At 66.0% G+C, this 16,334-nt stretch overlaps 3 protein-coding genes across 13 annotated transcripts in view; all 3 read right to left on the reverse strand.

Moving 5' to 3' along the window:
* Positions 1-502: 502 nt before the first annotated feature.
* Positions 503-2,129, reverse strand: NRARP (NOTCH regulated ankyrin repeat protein). The gene has a single exon (XM_036900917.2). It carries the CDS (start codon positions 1,789-1,791, stop codon positions 1,447-1,449), a length of 345 nt encoding a protein of 114 aa, XP_036756812.1. The 5' UTR covers positions 1,792-2,129; the 3' UTR covers positions 503-1,446.
* A 4,951-nt stretch (positions 2,130-7,080) lies between these two features.
* Positions 7,081-16,334, reverse strand: part of EXD3 (exonuclease 3'-5' domain containing 3) — a 66,699-nt gene continuing 57,445 nt past the window's right edge. For 10 of the 11 annotated variants that reach the window (XM_057499294.1, XM_057499284.1, XM_057499293.1 and 7 more), the window contains 3 exons: positions 9,446-9,539; positions 7,794-7,833; positions 7,081-7,467 (listed from right to left, as the gene is read on the reverse strand). In XM_057499294.1, coding sequence (XP_057355277.1) covers positions 7,119-7,467; positions 7,794-7,833; positions 9,446-9,539 — 483 coding nt within the window. In that variant the 3' untranslated portion in view covers positions 7,081-7,118. The other variant, XM_057499285.1, reaches the window with a different exon arrangement.
* On the reverse strand, positions 9,554-16,011 carry LOC130683076 (uncharacterized). The gene is made up of 2 exons (XM_057499310.1): positions 10,586-16,011; positions 9,554-10,456 (listed from the first exon to the last, which is right to left on the reverse strand). The coding sequence occupies exon 1, from the start codon at positions 11,911-11,913 to the stop codon at positions 10,594-10,596; it is 1,320 nt and encodes a 439-aa protein (XP_057355293.1). The 5' UTR covers positions 11,914-16,011; the 3' UTR covers positions 9,554-10,456; positions 10,586-10,593.

The raw sequence follows: 16,334 nt of genomic DNA on the forward strand, positions 1-16,334 counted from the left end.
TGACGGCCCGAATCCGACCAGCCACGCACAAAGGGCCTCCACCCACCTGTGTCCTCAAGTGCTCCCCATTTTTGCGCGAAGGGTCAGCAGCACTTCTACCCTGGGGAAGCCTCATTTAAATTTGAATAATTCAGCCTCCCTTTTATTTCTCAGGATCAAAACAACAAGGGGTGTGGGGTTGCATAGAAAATTGGAACCTCGGAGACCAGGAAGGGCGCCTCGCGGGACAGAAAGTGACGCGGCGGCACCGCCTCCGGCCCAGGTCCCGGAGGCCCCTCCCCCACGGCCGGATTTGAGGATTCGAGGAGGGTCCTGGGCGCTCCGGGAGGCTGCAGAGGGGCGAAAGGTCCTTCAACTCACTCGGCAATTAGCACAGGAGATTCACAGTCTTATAGGCATCTTATAAACACATAAATATGGATACACTGTTGCCTTCACAACGCTGGATACAACCCCCTTTAAAACTGGGTTTATAACCAAGAGTCAAAAATACACCTAAAACTTGGCTTAAAATGTTAATATTTTATATTTTGTCATAAATGTTATGACATTTAATTGTGGCAAATCCATTTACTTAAAAAAAAGTGTGCAAGACTGTAACCTACAAGAGAACACACTAGAAAAGGTACGATTCCCCCTCCCCCATCGCCGCCGCACCCGAGCACCCAGCCTTCCGCGCGCTTTGCAAAACTAAGTTTGGGGGATGGTGGCCTCTCTCAGGAGCTGACGGAGGGAGGCCTAGGGCTTCCAAACTCACGTGTGTGTGTGTGTGTGTGTCAGGAGGGGAGGGCAGAGACGTGGGAGGCGGGTGGGGGAGGGGAGGGAGTGACCAGCACGGGAACACCATCAGGCTGGTAGGTATTTTCAGTGCAACCAAGAAATGACAGACTCAAGTTTTTAGTTTTAAGACTAGGAAAAAAAAAAAATGCACCATTCCCCCCATATCCACAACGACCACGCACCATACTTTTCAAACAAAACAGTCAGGCACACGAACCTCACCCACAAATACACTACACACACGATAAATAGTTTAGGGCTGCGGGCGCCCCTCCACCGCGCGTCCGCTGCTTGTCCACCATCCGCCCTCCACCTTCAGCAGAAAACATTTTGAGCGGAGGATCCGGTGTCTCGGGATTCCGAACTTGGTGGTGGCGAGACTCAGATTTCAAAGGGGCTGGAGCCCGCGCCCCGCCCCCACCCCCGCAAAGCGCGGGCGGGGCCGTGGGAAGCTCTCGGGCGGGTCCGGGCGGTCGCGCGGGGGCGCCTACCCGGGGCAGCGGGCCCCGTGAGGCCCCCGTGGGCGCGGACGTGCGCGCCGGCGTCGCCGTGGCCGCAGGGGCCGGCGCACACCGAGGTAGTTGGCGGGAAGGTACAGCAGAGACGACACGCGCGGGGCCCGCGTCCGGGTCCGCGTCGAGGCTGGGGTCCGGGTCCTGGCGGGCATCACCGGCCGCTGCCCGCGTACTTGGCCTTGGTGATGAGATAGAGCACGATGTCCTGGTGGCCGCCGAACGCGGCTATGTGCAGCGCGCTCCAGCCGTCGCGGTTGGCCAGGCGGATGTCGGCGCCGAACTTGACCAGCAGTTTCACGAGCTCCAGGTTGCCGTCGATGACCGACTGGTGCAGCGCCGTCTGGCCCTCCGGCCCGAAAGAGTTCACGTTGAATTCGCAGTTGGTCATGTTTTGCAGAAGCGACTGCAGCTCCTGCGTGTTACCCTTGCGCACGGCCTCCTGGAAGATGCGCTGCGTCTGCGGCGCCGAGCAGGTGGACAGCTCGGCCTGGCTCATACTGCCGCCAGGCGCAGGCCGCGGGTCCGGCCGGGGCTCAGCGCGAGCCGCCGCGCCGGCGGCGGCGGCTGCGACGCGGGCCCCCGGCTGTCTCGGGGCGCGCCCTGGCGCATGGAGGGCGCGGCGCCCCCGGGCGCCGTACGCCGGCCCTGGGCGCTCCGGGCGCTGGGGGCCGGGGGCCGCCGCCGCGGGGCCCCCGCCACATCCAGCCGCGCCCTGGCAGGCGGGCGACGGGGGCAGAAGTTACGCTGGCTGGGGCGGCGGCGCTGCGCGCTCCGGGTCCTGGTCGGTTCAGAGGTGGCTCCACGCGGCTCCCACGCCCCACTGCTTTCGCCTGCCCAGCCACCGCACCGGGGAGCCTTTTACTCCCTTTATATTTGCATAACAATAGGGCGCCCGTGACGCACGCGCCGGCGGAGCGGCGATTGGGCGACGCCCACATGGGGGCGGGGCGGCGGCGCAGTGCGCGGCAGGGGGCGCTGAGTGGTGAGCGAGGGTGGGGGTGTTCCTGCTCGGCGCGCCCCAGGCCCTCCGCGTCTGCGCCGTCGCCCCGCCCACTCTGCCCCGTGCCACCCGGGGAATTCTTAGCTCCCTGCGAGGACAGACCCGGCCTGGGCCGGGTGCGACCCCAGGTGGCCGCAAAGACGGCCTGCCCTAGGTCAGGGTTCAACAGGCATTTCAGGTCTGGGTGGGCAGCTGGGGCTAAGAGACCCCGGCCTTCTCTCCGCGCTCCGCGAACGCCGGCCGCGCACCCTCCGTGTCCCCAGCTCGCCAGGTGCGCGACGGGGCCGGCCCAGCTGGCCCCTGGAACACACGGTCCGCGCAGCTGGCAATCCCACGAACAGCTCAGGCGTATGACCTCAGCTACGCGGGTCCTTCCCGCGCGAGGAGCCGGACCGCAGGGCTTGCACCCTTGTCCTGTTGTCGAAGCGGGGTCTCGATGAGCAAGCCCAGGGCTGGGGGCGGTTTGGCTGGAAGCTACGCAGTGGGCGGAGGGGGGGGGGCCGGTCAGCAGGACCTTGGGGCCTGCTACCCTCTCCTGGGCCACCCCCGTCATCATGAAGGGGACAGGTAAGGCCTGGCCAGGCGAGCAGCCCCAGGCAAGGCACTAAGGTCTGCTCTGGAAGGGAACTCTGGAATGACTCATTTCCAAACTGTAAACCCATTTTTTATTGACATTCTAACACTGTGGCCAAATTTCCTCATTAAGATTTCACAGTTGATGGCTTGGTTGTGGTCGCTGGGAATTAAGGAGGAATGATTCTCGGGGCAGTAGGCCCCGGGCCGCAGGGCAGCGGAGGGACGGGAATTCCTTCAGAAGCCAGCCTGGAACTTTCAGGAGGCAGCTCCGGGCCTCCGCCGTGGAGACCACCCTGTGAGGCCTCGTTTGGGAATGGGTTCCCGTGAGTGCCTGCCCCGGGCCCCACATGCCTCCTGACACGTGGTGTGCCCCCACCTTGCTGTGCTCTGGGAGGGTCACAGCCAAACCGCAGGAGAAACTGGGTGAGGCCACCCAGGGCCTGCTGCCCTCAGGCCTGACCTGGCTGACTCCCTGGGGCTCTCCTGGTGGCCAGGACCTGAGTCCCTGGCTCTGGCCTTCCTTGGGCCTGTGGTACTGCTGGTAGTCCAGCCGTCCTGCTGTGACCAGGGCTCCCCGAGTGCTGCCCCCCAAGCCCCAGGCCCTGTGCTCAGCCCAGCAGTGGGCATGACCTGGGGGTGCTGCCGCTGGGAGCCCCTCCATCATCCTGTGTCCTGTTGGGATGTGTCCCCGGGCCCAGTAATGGGGCCTGGGGTCAGCTGCTGCTGGACTGTGAGCACCCAGAGGGTGAAGCCCCTGACCACCTCCAGACCTTCTGCACTGCACCCCGGTACCAGGGACGTGGGCATGGACTGCCCCGGAGGCCACACTAGCCCTGTCCACTGGGTCCATGTTCACCTCCGGACAGGGACCTTGGAGCAGGAAAGCTTGGAGCCCTGTGAAGGGCCAGGGCTTGCTGGGCACGTGCCGGCCTGCTGCACCCCGACAGGTCAGGTGGGCAGGCGTCCCCTTCCCAGTCAGCCCTCTGTTATTCACACTTCTGGCTGGGGCCCAGCCCTGGTCCCCAGCAGGTGGTGTCTCACAGGCTCCAGCCCAGTGGAGGGCAGGCCCCCTGACCTGCAGAAGGGCATTTGGAGACCCTGCCAGGCCTGGAGCGAAGCCTGGGAGAGACGTCCAGTTGACACCAGGGTGGGCAAAGGGGGCCTGTGAGCTCAGTGTTGGGAACACCTGCTGCCACCATGGGCCACTGAATCAGTGGCCTCCCCAAGGCCCCCCGGGGTGGTCACAGGAGCCTAGTCTAAGGCCCCCACCTGCCCCTACCCTCGATTTGGTGTGTGGGTCAGACAGGTGTAGCTGGGCCTGGTGCTGCTGTGAGGCTGTCACCTGAGCCCCACAGGTGAGCAGCAGGCATCAGGGGCTGGGCCCCCCAACTGTCTGTGGGGCCCCCAGAAGGCCTGAGCCTGGTGCTCCCCTGCTGCGGTCAGGAGCGAGGTTTGGTCCAGCCGCTCCGGTCTGTGCCCCAGGTCTCTGACGCTGCCCCCTCTGCAGACAGGATGAGGCTGGGGAGAGGGGCTTGAGGGGCGCAGGCTCCCTGAGAGCACTTCTTGAATGCTTGCTGAAGGGTGGCCCAAAAGGAGGACACTGTTCCATGTCCTGGGGTGGGCTGGGGGGCCTGCCACACCTCGGGCGGGAGGAAGCCCGTCGGGTGGTCTGGCTCTCCTGGGTGCTGCTGTTCGCTGGCTCTGAGGGGAAGCCTCTGAACCGGGACTCGGGGGTCAGGCCCCACCTTTCTGCACGTGGCTCTGAGGGTGCTGTCCAGGGGGCGCCGCCTGAAGGCCAGAGTTGGAGAGGGCCGCTTCTCCCACTGGGGATCCCCTTCCTTAAGAGGCTCAGAGCAGCAGGCAGGAGGGGCGCAGTGCGGGTAGGGGAGGCAGTTCGGGGAGCATTCTGGGACCTGGGCAGGGGAGGTGTGGGTGGGGCGGCCCGGGAGGACAGTGCGGAAGTGGCGGCTGGCCAGAGCCGGGCGAGGCCGCTGCCACCTTAAAGGCGGTAGGCGGGGGAGGGAGGGTGAGCAGGCAGGCGGGCAGTGGGGGCGGGGCTTCCAGCTAATTCATTAAAATGTGTCGGGGAGCGTGGGAAAGAGGAGAGTGTTTCTTCCCAGCAGCCCAGACACCTGGTAGAAGGGCCGGGAGAGGATAGAGATCAAATAACAAACACTAGGCCCGGGCCGGCGGCCGGGGCAGGAACCACAGCAGACAATCGCTCCTCCCGCCGCTGCCCGTTCAGGGCACAGCCTGGCACTGGGCACAGCCCACCCAGTCTCCCTGGAGTCTGACCCCTAGCCTGGGAAGGAGCCTAAGGTGGTCCTGAGGCTTCAGAAGGCACCTCAGCTGACCCTGGATAGCTCAGGACCAGGGAGGGCTGGGCCTAGGATGGGGGTGCCACAGAGCATGGCGGGCTGACGGTGATCATGTGAGCCTGGGAGGTTGCCTGGAGAGGCAGCCCGTCTGGGCAGCAGAGGGGTTGGGAGGCAGGCTGCACCGTACAGGTGTGGCTATTAGGACCACACTGGGAGCAGGTCCCCGGTGAGCCGCCCTCCTCTCTCTAGGAAGCTGTGTGGGCAGTGGGGCTGGGGATCACCTTCCTGGGGGGACGGGAAGGACACTGTCCCCAACCCCCGCCCCCAGGAGCCTGTGGCCTCCCCTGGCTTCAGCCTCTGTCTGTCCAGGGCCCACTGCAATGCCAGGGCCTTGGGTCCGAGCAGCCTCCACGATGCAGCTGGGCAGGGAAGCGGGGCTGGCACCCTTACTTGGGGAAGAAGTGTGGTCCGGGTGCTTCCCATCTCTGGCCCCCCTCCTGGAGGAAGCACCCCAGCTGAGAGGGTCTCAGACCCTGATGGGGTGCGGCTCGCCTGCTCACATTGGCACCCCTGCCTGATCCTTAGGGTCAGTAATGACCTTAGGGTGGAGGGAGGCCAGGGCTGCAGCTGGTCTCCCGTCTCCCAGCTGCCATCTCCCTGTGTGGAGTGGTGTCCTGGCCCAGCTGGCCCCAGGGTTGCTGGGTGCTGGAAGGGCCTGTGCCTAGCACACGGTGGGCACGCCGAGGGTTCGGAATGATGTGGAATGTGGCAGGATGCCTATATGACCGCAGCACGAGCCCCAGCCCGTACGCACCTCAGGCCTGACCACACCCAAGTGGGGCAAAGGACCGTGCCCACCTGGCGCCTAAGGCCATCACACCTGGTGTGTGCCCTGCCCTGGCAGAGGTAGTAGCCCTGCCTCAGCCCCCAGGCCCCAGCCGCCCTGGGGCTTCCGCCCGGGCTCCTCAGCCAAATCTGAGCTGGTTTCCGCTCAGGGCAGGAAGGACAGGAAAGGGATGTGGGGGGGCACATTCCTTGGGGGTGAGCCAGGGGAAGGAGGGCCAGGGCAACGCGCAGCCTGGGCCCAGGCTCCCTGCTCAGAGGGACCCACCCGTGGGCGCCGCCTCTGCACCCCTCTCCCTTCCACCTGGCACCGCTGCCCTCGGCCCTCTGGGTGTCGCCAATGGACCGCCTGAGCCTCAGTTTCCCCCCAACTGGGCACAGCGGTGCAGCTTCCTGCAGGAGTGAGGCTGGGGGCTGGAATACACATGAGCAGGGCCTGCCCGCGTGGCTGCGCTTTCCTTCATGAGGGGCAGCCCCCCAGCCCTGACCCAGGGGGAGGGAAAAAGACCTTGTGGGGTCACGCCTGGGCCGGCAGGGGGGCCAGAGCAGCAGGCTCAGAGGTGCCGGCCTTCCCTCCAGGCCTTGGCCTTCCGGTGGACAGTGGAGGCCTTCGTCAAGGGCAGCCGTCCTGCTTGCCCATCAGGAAGCCCCCTGGCTGAGGCTGGCCTGGTTGGGACCTGCCTGCCCTCGGGCTTCGCCCTTGGCCTCAGAAGGCCAGGAGGGTGGGGTGGAGGCAGTGGCACTGACTGCCACAGCCAAGTGGGTGGGCCGCCCAGCGCACAGGGCCTTCTGCTTCCACCCCAGCCCTCTGGCCCTCTGAGCTCAGCTGACTCGGGAGCCACCTCAGTCCAGCCCTTGGGCCTCTGCCCAGGCCATTTCCTCTACCAGGCTGCCTTCCTGCCTCCTGTGTGCCTCATTCCTGAGCTCCGGGCGGTTCCTGGTGCAAGGCCTGTGCGCCCTGGGTCTCCCACCAGCTGTGCGGGCTGGGACCCAGTGGCCTGTGAGGGCTCTCAGCAGGGGGGGAAGCAGAGACTAGACAAGGCAGTCCTCGACCTCAGGCCCGCTTGGCTGGGGCCTTCTTCACCTTTACTGTTGGCCCTGCTGCCTGAAGGAGGCTGGCAGGGTGGGGGGCTGGTCTTCAGGAGGGGCCGATGGGGGCTGCACCCGCGAGCCCGGGGCACCACCCAGGACCTCGCTGAAGTGCGCAGCGACGCGGCCCAGGTGGGAGCCCTCCCAGAAGACTTTGCCACAGCCTGTGCAGCAGTAGAAAGGCCTGAACCCAGGCCGCGCCAGCACGCCCGCTGGGACCCCTGCCAGCTGCAGTCGGGTGCCGTTGCCCAGCGTGGCTGGTACCCCGGCCTGCAGGTCCGTTGCCTCCAGCCAGCGGCAAGGGGTGTCATAGGTGTAGCCCCCGGCGTCTTCCTCTGGGGCCAAGCCGGGACAGGTGACAGCAGCCACTGTGAGCCCCCGGCCTTCGGGTATGCAGCCCCCACCCCACTCTCTCCAGTGGCTCCTCCCTATGCCTCCCTATCCACCCGTGACCTCTGCATCAACCCACCCAGGGCTCACAGGCCACTCACCTCTGGCCCTCTCCCTTCCCAGGCCTCCCTGGCCCTTCCCCAGCCTCCCTGCCTCTGCCAGGGCACAGAGACCATCTCCTCAGAGAAGTTCCCTCTGTCTGGCCAGGACCCAAACCCTGGCCTGGGTGGCTCCAAGTGCCGGGGGCCCCATGTGTCCTTGGTGGGGGGGTTCCGGGGCTCACCTGCCTCCTGGATGTCCTCGCTGTGGGCGGCCTCGTCACCTGTCAATCAAGGGTGTCAGGGACTATCATAAGGATGGGGCCCTGCAGCCCCAGTGCACCTCCAAGTCCCGGCCTCTCTGCTACCCCCAGGGGAGGGGACAAAGGGCAAGGGGCTGAGAAGCTGCGGTGCCAGCCAGGTCCCCTCCCATGGGAACTCACACCTTGGAACATTCTTGGGGCTCAAAGGTCCTTGGGAAACATGCTTTGGGCGAGAGATCGGCTGATTAGGGCGGTGGGGGCCTGAGAGCTAGCGGGCCGGGGGAGGGCAGTGGCGGGGGCGGCCCGTCTGTGGTGATGAGCAGATAAGCCCTCTGCCAGGGAGTTGTTTCAGAACCCACCAGGGTGGGTGGGGAGCTGGGGGGCCTGCTGGAGCTCAGGGTGCCACGAGACTCTGGGGGTGGCCTTCTTCTGACCCTGGAGAGAGTCCCAGCCCCACCGAGAGCACAGGGAGTCAGCCAGGCTGGTGGCAGCCCAGGGGTCGGGGTGGGGCTGAGGGAAGAGATGGCTGAGGGCAGGGCTGGCAGGTGGGGGAAGCATCCTGCCCACACTGCTGACCTCCTAATTTTCTTGGCAAACATTTCTCCACAGATGGCTCCATATTAACTGCAGCCAGGGTCTGAATGGATGAGGCCCCCACACCAGGCCCACTGCCTCCTGCAGCCCAGTGAGGCCGTGACCTCCATCTGGCCACCCAGCCTCACCCCAGCTGGTCTGGCTGCAGCCCTTGCTGGGAGGCCCCCCAAGACACCAGAGAACCCCCAGCATAGGACGACTGCAGCCTCGGGGCAAGGGCGAGGCTCCTTGGGGCTGGAGCCCGGCGGCCCTGTGGAGGGCACTGCTCTCGGTCTGCTCCTGTCCTGGGCCTTGAACACGTCCAGGCCATGCTGCGGAGGGCTGAGCGCTGCCCAGGGCTGTCCCCTTCTCTGGCCTCAAACCGCAGAGGGAGGCAGGAAGGTCAGGAGCAGCTGGATAGGGTAGTCAGCATCCTGGAGAGTCACCCTGGCCTCCAGCTGACCCCATGAGGGTCCCAAGCCACCCTTCTATCCACCCCATCCCCGCCCTCCACCGAGAAGAGCCAGGAGCCCCCCTGCTTAGTCTGTCTCTCTCTAGGGTGGCAAGGTACGTTCACTACCCACCCAGCAACTTCAAAATCCTGGGTGCCCTGTTTCCTCTTCTAGTTTTACAAAAAAGGAATCTAAGGCTGGGTCCCTGAATAGGACCCCCCATTGGGGAGGGGGGGTAACACCCCAAGTCCTCCCTCCTTCCTGTCTGCCTAGGTTCATCTGCCTTCAGATGGCTTAGCAAGGCTGGTGGTGCGAGTGAGCACAGGCCTGTGTATGTGCATGTCTGTGTGCACTGGCTGTGTGTGCCCTCCGTGTTTGGGGCAGGGTGGCCAGCAGTTGAGCAGGGTCCACTGGAGAAGAGGGTGACAGACACCACCCCAGAGGGGTCCTGAGTGCCTGAGCTTCCTGGTGCCCTGCGCCTGGGCACCACTGCGGGCCCCACCTTTCCATCTCCCCCTGGCTATTGCTGTAGGTTTGCCCCGGAGTGCCCAGCAGCTGGGTCCACAGACCCCATGGAGCCCATGCCCAACCCTGTGGGGTGCACTCACCTATGCTGCTGGGGCCTTCCTGGTGTCCGCTGGGCCACATGAGCTGCCTCATCAGGTTCTTGGAGACCTTCAGGTACTGGTCACAGTTACAGGCCTGGGGGCAGAGGGGCTGCTGAGGTTGGGGGAGGCTTGCTCCATGCCCCCTCCTCCAGCCCCCTGCAGCTCCGGGTCTGGCCGGAGGTTTCATGGAGACAAATGACACATCCCTTCTCCCCACAGGACCACAGCGCACACCGCCTAATGGGAGCCCTCCCTGGCTGCACTGGCTCCTAGTGGGCCCTGGGTGGCCCCTTCTGGCTCCTGAGATCCTAGTAACTCTGCCATCACCTGGCTGTGCCCCCCAGCCTCAGAGTCCGTAAGGGCAGAGATAGCCTGGGCAGCCCTGGGCCAGGCTCAGCATGGGTAGGGGGCGCATGGGCCAGCATGAAAGGGTCAGGGTGGGTCGCCCTATAGCTGCCCTGACCCCTCAGCCCATCTTGGGGTGAGCCTGGCCACTTCTGTGTTCAGGTTTCTCCACGACACCGGTCCTCCTGCTGCTTCAGAGGCCAGCAGTCCGGCCCTTGCCGGGCACCCAGTCCATGAGCTGTTACGAGTGAAGGCACTTTGGTTTGCACTCAGGGTCTTTGTGTAGAACATGCAATGGGCTCCTGTAAGGAGCTCAGCTCAACCCTGCTGACCTTCCAGTGACCCCAGAGTGGAGTGGGGGCAGGGGCTTGTGGGGCTCTTCCTGCTCTCCCACCTTGGCCACCCCCGGGTTGTGATGGGTCTAGGCCCCAGGATTCCCAGGGTGAGGCGGGGAGGGCTGTGTGCCAGGGCGGCAGGGCTGGGCACCTGCTGAGACCTGGCTGCCAGGCAGGTGGGCGCAGGTACCTGAGGAGACTGTGTGGTCGCAGCCCTTCTGGACCTCAGGACGGCCTACGGGAGGAGGGTGAGCCTTGGGCAGGGGCTGGGGGCTGTGAGCACTCCTTGCCCCCTCCTGGTTGAGTGCCTTGGATGACGAGGCTCCTGTGGCTGGGTGGGTGGGTGGGTAGGTGGTGGCTGTAGGCCCCTGGAGCCGCAGGGTGTGCCCACTTCAGGGAGGCGCCTGCCCCGCCCCCCCCCTTTTCCCACGGGCCTGTCAACACTGCGAGCTGGCTTTACCTGCGGCCTCACCGCTGTGCCTCAGCACCACGGCAGGCTGGGGAGCCCGGGCCTGGGAGTGCTGGGTGGATGGGGCCCCCTCTGTTGGGGCACTTGGGCTGGTTCCAGGCAGGACCCTTCCCCACTGCCCCTCTGGCAGCCTTAAGTCCTGCTGGCCACCTCCCCCAGCCAGGGTCTGGGCTGGCCTCTGGCAGGGAGGCTGCTGTGTGTCCTGACCCCTGGCTGCAAGTCCAGGGGGCTTCCTGGGGCAGCAGCAACGTCAGAGCCCTGGCTGCAGGTGTGGCCTGCAGTCCCCCAGGTCCAGGTCTCACTCTAGGAGCAAGAACAAGTAGGCAGTCTAGTCTCTGACTGCCACCCAGGGCTGCCCACCACAGAGGCCCTCGTTCTGTCAGGCCACCCTGAGGGCATAACACAGCAGAAGAGTGGGGTGGGGTCCTCTGTGAGGGGTCCACCAGCCTTCCCAGGACTTGAGCCCAGTGTGCACACCTGGGCGGGGTCGCCAGCTCATGCTGAGTCACCACACGCAGACCAACGCCTGGTGCTGTCCGCAAGGGCCTGGCCCCACCTTCGGGAACTACCAGTGCCGGGTTTCCCACGGCCGCTGCCCACTGTTGAGCCCTGCTGTCACCCCGACAGGGCCCTGGGAGCACCACCGAGCTGGAAAAGCCGGTTCTGTGCCTGCTTGCCCGCGCTGCTCTCGTTCCCCATCTGCAGGAGGGCTTGGTGCCCAGGGCCGCCGTGTCCAGCTCCTGTCTGCCCCAGGGCCCAGCAGCCCCGACCTTGGCACTGCTGTGGGCAGCCAATGGCCATCCCTCGAGGGAGGCTGCGGCCCTGACCTCGAGGTTGTGGGCTTTGTGCTCACCCATCTGAGGTCCCTCCCATTTTGAATAAAGGGGGCTTCTGAGGGGCTGCGTGACTTGGTCCCAGGGCCCTCTGTTGGTCAGGGCCCACACCAGGGTCCTCATGCTGCCCCCAGGCTGGGGAGGTGTGTGGGCACGTGGCATCTGAGCCACGCCACTCCCCATGCAGACCCCATTCCTGGAATGCCAGTGGGCCAGGCAGAGACCATGAGGGGCCCTGGACAGAGGCTGTGCTGCCCTGTGGGCCCCACCCAGTCTCAGCAGCACCTTGCAATCTGGGAGCCTGAGGGCAGCGCCAGCCTCGCACCTCCCACTCCCCCACCGCCCCCCACAGTCTGACTGGGTGGGAAGGGCCAGGTGAGTCGGGGCGGGAGGGGCTGGGCTGGGAAAGCTCTGGCTCTGGTTGTGGGGGCCACCTGCACACTGGTCCCCACGGCTCCCGGGCTGCTCAGAGTCAAGGCCTGCCATGCTCCCCTGATCGGGGCACTGTATCTGTCTGCAGGGGCAGCCTCGGGCAGGGGCGCACCCCGTGGTAGAGGCTATCTCCTGGGGCTCGCTGCCAGCAGGGCTGCTCCTGGGGACCCACAGCCAGGCAGGTCTGCCTTGTCCACCCTCTTCAGGGGTTTCCCAAGGGGAGAAGGACTATTCTGGTCACTTCCCTGGGCTTCCCAAGTGTGTGATCAGGGCTGCAGCAGGCACCTGGGACACCTGCGCCTCCTCAGAACTGGGGCTGAGACTTGCTGGGGGGCTTTAAGGGGTCAGTTCCCTGGTGCTGAGAACTACTCCTGAGTGAGTCTGCCGTTGGCTCTGAAACTGCCCTGGGTGCCACCTGCCCTGGGTGTGTGGGCCACACATTCACGGCCCTGGTCTGTGGGCCTGCAGGTATCTGCTGTGCACCCCCCAAACAGTGGACAGCCAGTGCACAGTGCGGGGTGCGGGTGACGGTTCTCAGGGAGCCCCAGCCAGGGACACAGGAACTGCTGGGCAGGGCCGGGAGGCAGAGGGGCTTTGCATGTGCTCCTCCGAGTCCACTGGGCAGGCTTGTGGGGACCCCATCTGGGGCTCCAAGCAGGGCCCCACCTACATGGAGCCCCCACACCACAGCCTGAGCCAGGCTCCAGGTGACCCCATTCTGGGATTTTGCCCTAGGCAGGGAAGGTGGGGGCTTGGGCTGAGAAGCCATGACTTGATTAAGAGGAATGGGTCATTTGCTCATTTAGAGAACAGTAAAGCCTAAGAAAGCAGAGAAAATAAACATCCTCTATCCCACCCCCAGTGCGAAGAGGAGGCAGGGTGCCGAGGTGTTTCTGGCACCTTCCCTGCGCACACCTCCAGATACTCAGGCTGGGAGCAGGGGACACGGCAACACCACGATTACTGTCCCTGGGGTCCCTACCCTTTTGGAACCTGCTACGGGGCACTCCCCACCATCTGTGCCTGCCATCCCGAGGCCCTCCCAGGCTGGCTTGTCCACCTGGACGCCCCAGAGCTGCCCCACCAAATGGTGCTGGATGTACGGCCAAAGGGCTGGGATGAAAGACCGCCAGCCTGGGTGTCAGCCTGACACCTTCCTGGACAGGGCAGGACCTCGGAGGAAGCAATTAGGCCTGGGTCTACTCCACACTTTGCTCTCCCACGCTGTCCGGGCAGCGCTTCGTGGGGCCCTGAGCCATCTGCCCCCAGAGGTGGCACTGCTTGGAAGCGAAGCACAGCTGGCGGGCCTGTGAGCCTCCGAGATGAAGCCTGGCTTTGCCCACACAGACTCTACTGCCCTGGGACTGGAAGCCGCGCCTCCTGCGCCCCGATTTTCAGCCGAAAGCTCCATGCAGGTCCCGAGGCGCACGGGCAGGCGCTGGACACCTGGCGTGAGAGGGCCGGGTCTGGACACACGCGTGTGAGCCAACACTCTGCAAGGACTCTCACAAGCACCGAGGCGTGAGGTGCAAGAGGGCCCAGCATCAGAGCAGCTGAGCACGTCTGCATGTGAGCACAGGTGAGGGGTGTGAACACGGGGCCTGAGAGAGGCAGGCTGAGTGGATGTGACTTCTCACACTCCTGCCTCTGGGAGCGTGTCTGTGTGTGTGCACCACTGGGCCGTGCGGGAGGTGCGTTCCTGGGAGCAGGAGGAGTTGGGGTGACCACGCGGATGGGGAGGGGACTATGCTGGGCTCACGGTCAGATGGGAGCTCACGCCAGCTTGTGCAGCCTCATGAGCCTGGCACCCCAAGTCTGGGGCCCAGCTTCACAGGGAGATTTGTCTGGTGTCCCCAAGCAGGGCCTCCTTGGCCTCCTGCCCCAGATGCGAGGGCCACTTCACCTGGCTCAGACTTTCTGGGAGTGGAACCCCTGGGACACGGCACTGCCCCCCATGCCTGCTGGGAATCTGAGGAGGTCCCCCAACCAGTGTGGATTCCCCAACAGCCATGGGCTGAACATCCTATGGCCTCCCTGGACATCCCAGAGCCGGGGCAGCACTTGCTGCTTCCCCTCACAGCGAAGGGGGGCAGAACAGGAGGAAGGCCACACGGAGGTGCCCTGGCCAGGACACAGCAGGGAAGGACCCAGGGCCTGAACTGGAGGCCCTCCCCAGGTCGCCCCGGGCTTGCAGGCCCAGTCCTGGGAAGCGGCTGCAAACAGGACCCCGGGGCCTCGGTCCCCAAGTGCCCCCATCCCCCTCCTGCAGCTGACCCACCGCGGGGCCGGGGCTGAGGGCCCAGATGGGCAAGCCCTCTGGGCGGGGTCGCAGGGCTGGCAGCCCCGCCCAAGGTTTTTTCCAAGACCGTCGGATGAGACCCTACATTTCAGCTCACGTGGGTGGGTGGGGTGAGGGGCGTGAGCCCCGGGGCCCGGAGAGGTGGCAGTCTTCCCACCCGGCTCCTCGACCCCTGCCACAGGCCAGGGAGAACGCACCCTGAATGCGAATTTCAGATAAGCGCGTGGCACATTTCCGTGTGAGAAGCCACCCACTGTTCTCTGAGCCCACGTTCGGCAGCAGCCTGTATCTATGTGCTGAACCCCGGGGCTCTTAGAAGGAACAGAGGCAGTAGGAGCAGCTGGTAGGTGGGGCCCCAGAACCTGCTCCCACGCCAGGGAGACCCCAGCGAGGGTCAGAGCTCACTGTCCTCCGGCACAAGGCAGGCAGGGCCCCTGGGTCCCTCGGTGAGCTGGGGGCTGAGCAGCCATCTGTCCTGAGCCCAAGGACGCCTTTTGGCCTCAGGCCCTGAAGGAGGGTCCCGACTCCCTTTGGCCCCCTCAGCAGAACCCTAGGTGGCACCCCCCCTGCGTGCACCTTGCCACCCGGGTGAAGCCTGAGAGGCGCCCCCACTGGGCACACACCGCCACCCAGTCCCTGAGGCCGCCAGACACCCCCACGGGGCCCCCCCAACCCGTCCCCGTGGCCCTGCTACCGAGCGCGCCCCCACCCCGAGAAGCTCCGGAGGTGCCCCCATCCCGGGGCTCGGGGCTCCCCAGCGCGGCGGGCGCGGCGTTCCCAGACGGGGGAGGGGCGGCGGGCCGTGAGAACCAGCCGGCGGCCGGGCGGCGTGGGAAAGCGGGAGGAGGGGCGGGCGGGGAGGGCGGGGCGGCCTGGGAACGGCCCCCGCCCCCGCCGGCCTTTGAAAGGGCCACTCAGGGCGCCGGCCGAGATTCAAAAGCCAACGGCTGCCCGCCCGCCACCTTCCCGCGCCCAGGCCGCTGGGGGTACCCACCCCCCCGCCCAGGGCCGCGGGGATGGGGTCTGGGCACCGGTCCAGCCCGCGGACCTGAGGTTAGGGGAGGGGGCTGACGGGACCCCCCGCCCGCCCAGGGCTGCCAGGGACGTGGGGGCCCCGAAGTCTGGGGGCTGAACCTGCCTTAATGCCTCTGGGGCCTGTCACCCACTCGCATCAGGCCCGCCCTGGGGCCGGCACACCGTCCCTGGGGGCGTTCCAGTCCAGGGAGAGGGCCTCAAAGTCCCCCAGCGCGGCAGACTCCCCAGACTGGGCCGGAGGCCTGGAGGGCTTCCTGGAAAAAGTGACACCAACCAGGCCTGGGGAGGGTGGGAGCCCGGTGCTCCAGGAGCCGGCATGGCGAGGGGCTGGCAGTGTCAAGGCCATGGGCTGAGGGCAGGCCCCGGGGTCTCCTGGCCTTTCCCTCTCCCGTCCCTTCCCAGGGCCACCGAGTCGGGCTAAGCGGGAGAGGTGCCTGCTGAGCCTCGTGAACTGGCCTTGCCAAGACGGGGGGAAGAGGCAGCCCCTGCTGGAGCCCAGCGCCCCAACTCCCCGAGGGGCGCCCTCCCCAGCCTGCTTCCCGACCTGCTGCCGATCCCTCCACAGGGTTCCTGTTCCCGAGGCCCCTGGCTGGGCCACACCCAGGCCCCTCCTGCCAGCACGTGTTCCCCGGGCCCCACTAGCCACGCTGCCCCCCCGCGGATGCCCCCAGCTTCCTCCCTAGACCCAACCCACAGCTGCCGGAGGCCGCCGCTGTCTGCAGCGGGAGGCGTGGGCTGCCTCTGGCCAAGCACCCCGCAAGGCCCGTCCTGCCCCCACCCGGGCTGAGAGGGCAGCGGTCCCGCAGCAGCCGGGCCTCCCCACGCGGCCACCCCAGGAGGAGGGCGGCCCCGGCTCCAGGGTTCCACTTTGGGGCTGGCAGAGGTTCAGAACGAAGAATCGCTCCCTCCCCGTCGCCCGCCAGCCAGGCCTCCAGGCACTGTCAGTCCCTGCCGCAGACCCCCGGCTGGGGGAGGCAGAATTAGGGCTGGGGGCTTTCCCGCTGCTCCCGCGCTGCGAACCACGGGCAGTGCTGCTGCCAACAGCCTTTTATTTATGGGTGCTGGAGCCGAATGTCATGTGCTTCAGCCTGAGGGCTGCAGTGTGCTGACATCGGGGGTGGGGTGTGCGCCCCAACCTGCC

Source organism: Manis pentadactyla, chromosome 3, assembly GCF_030020395.1.
Source record: "Manis pentadactyla isolate mManPen7 chromosome 3, mManPen7.hap1, whole genome shotgun sequence".
Taxonomy (NCBI): domain Eukaryota; kingdom Metazoa; phylum Chordata; class Mammalia; order Pholidota; family Manidae; genus Manis; species Manis pentadactyla.